Source organism: Sinocyclocheilus grahami, unplaced genomic scaffold, assembly GCF_001515645.1.
Source record: "Sinocyclocheilus grahami isolate Dianchi unplaced genomic scaffold, SAMN03320097.WGS_v1.1 scaffold1919.1, whole genome shotgun sequence".
Classification (NCBI taxonomy): Eukaryota; Metazoa; Chordata; class Actinopteri; order Cypriniformes; family Cyprinidae; genus Sinocyclocheilus; species Sinocyclocheilus grahami.
Window position 1 is genome coordinate 84,953 of NW_015507098.1, and position 2,032 is coordinate 86,984.

At 37.6% G+C, this 2,032-nt stretch overlaps 1 protein-coding gene across 1 annotated transcript in view; it reads right to left on the reverse strand.

The window, feature by feature from the left end:
* LOC107573327 (importin-13-like) overlaps window positions 1–1,287 on the reverse strand; it is a 44,122-nt gene extending 42,835 nt beyond the window's left edge. Inside the window, exon 1 of the mRNA XM_016259768.1 lies at window positions 1,240–1,287. Coding sequence (XP_016115254.1) covers window positions 1,240–1,287 — 48 coding nt within the window. The remainder of the gene's footprint in view (window positions 1–1,239) is intronic.
* Between the last annotated feature and the right edge of the window lie 745 nt (window positions 1,288–2,032).

The window sequence follows — 2,032 nt, forward strand, 5'->3', positions numbered from 1 at the left end:
ATCACAGAAATAAATTACATCTCAACACGTACTCAAATAGAAAACAGTTCTTTTAAATTGTAAAAATATTTCATAATTTCACTGTATTTTTGATCAAATAAATGCTAAACAGACTTGTTTCAAAAACATAAAAAATATGCGTTTAGTTCTTTTATCAATTCCAATGTGAAATGACAAAACTGACATGGACCTTGACATATTCCACTAAAAAATTAACATATGAGTGCTGCCTAAACCCTCCAGAATGTCTTATTCACAGACTTACAATGTAAATGCATTACTGTAAACACAAAGCAGCAATCAAGTGCACACCTTTAAAAAGACATTACTGACGCCCTGTTTGCTATTAACGAGCTTAAAAGCAGAACAGAGCATTTGTCGGGCGTCGGGACTGACAGCGGCTGTCCAGGATAAAGATGAGAAACCCTCCACCAGGCAGAGATGAGACGGACGGGACACCACCCTCTCTCCGCTCCTCATCCTCTCGGACGGATCAATACTGCTCTCTTTTCTCTAATCCAATCTAATGTTGAACACCAGTTTCACATCTGTAGCCTGATCATCAGAGATCAGCTGCATTACAATCACATACAGCTAGAATTACCCTCAGAGCCATTAAACCGACAGACATTCGGCAACAAAAGCAGTCAAAATAGAGAGCTAATAAAGAGAGAACAACTTAAACATCACAATTCTGTAAGGATGCTGAGAGCGCTCTACATGGGTCAGTCTCACAAAACCTGTCAAGATGATCCCAGCACAACTTTAAAAGAAAAGAATGGGAAATTATATGCTGCTCATGGAAAACTACACTGTTGTTTTTAGGACTATTAATATTTTGTGCATTGGGACACTGTTTTCGTGACAATTAAGCACATTAAACACCACAATCTCTTTTAAAACATCTAATTCTCATTACTATAATGGGAAAGCATAACAATATTTTATTTAATTTTTCATCATGGCAGTACTGCCTTGGTTTAAAAAATACAGTGTCATTACAAATTACAATAAAAAGTCATGTAAATATTAAAAATGACAAATATACGTATAAAATAATGGTCCTAAAATAGGATTTATTAAGTGCTGTAATCACCCACATGTACATACACTATACATAAATAACATGAACTTATTCTCAACTCAAATCAACAACATTTCCAAGTCTTCCCTGAGAGTAAATGAACATTAAATAACGTACTAAATACAACATTAATGATTAAAAGCATGTATGTTTACCTTTTCCACGTTGTCCACGGTGAAGTCTGCGGCTGTGTGCGGATCCATGGCTGTGTTTACAGCAACACACACCTCCTCGAGTCTCTTGAACGCAATCTACCACCTTACGCTCTAGAAGAGAACTGATGATTAATATGATTGTGATGATATCTGCTGATTAATCTCACTGAGGTGAATTTGATTCGGCCCGGCGCGCGATCAGGCCGGTGCGCGCGAGCTCATGTCTCTCATTCTCATATTTCGCTCATGATAAAAACCCCTTTCGTATCTCAGATGAGCGATAAATATGACCGTATGTCACATGTGTGTGTCCGGTCCCGGTGATCCGGTGTGCGCGTGTCCTCCCTCTCCCGTTCTTGTCGGTCTGACTGGGACTGATTCGACACGCGCTGCCCGTGCCCAATAATCTGCCTTCATTAAAAAGAGAAAAACACTATTCCCAGTTAAAATATGTTTCCGTATTATTCCGTTTTTTATTCTTTTTACGTGTATATGTTAAAAAAAACATGAATAATTGAATTGTAAAATTGCTGTGTTGATTGAATGCCGATATGTCGGTTTTCCTTTTATCAAATGAGTTGGCTTTCAGCTCCATAGAGCTCTGATTTTTGATATTGAGTTTTTAAACGTGCAAAATCGTACAGTTTTTATATAACAATAGATCACTTGACTTTGGTGTGACGTTCATTTTTAATCAGGCTCGATTTTTTTTAATGGCCCTTCGCTTTGCATTATGGGTAATGTAGTTTTAAATAACGCGTTCATATGCGGTGTCACAGCGACTCTTTGTGGT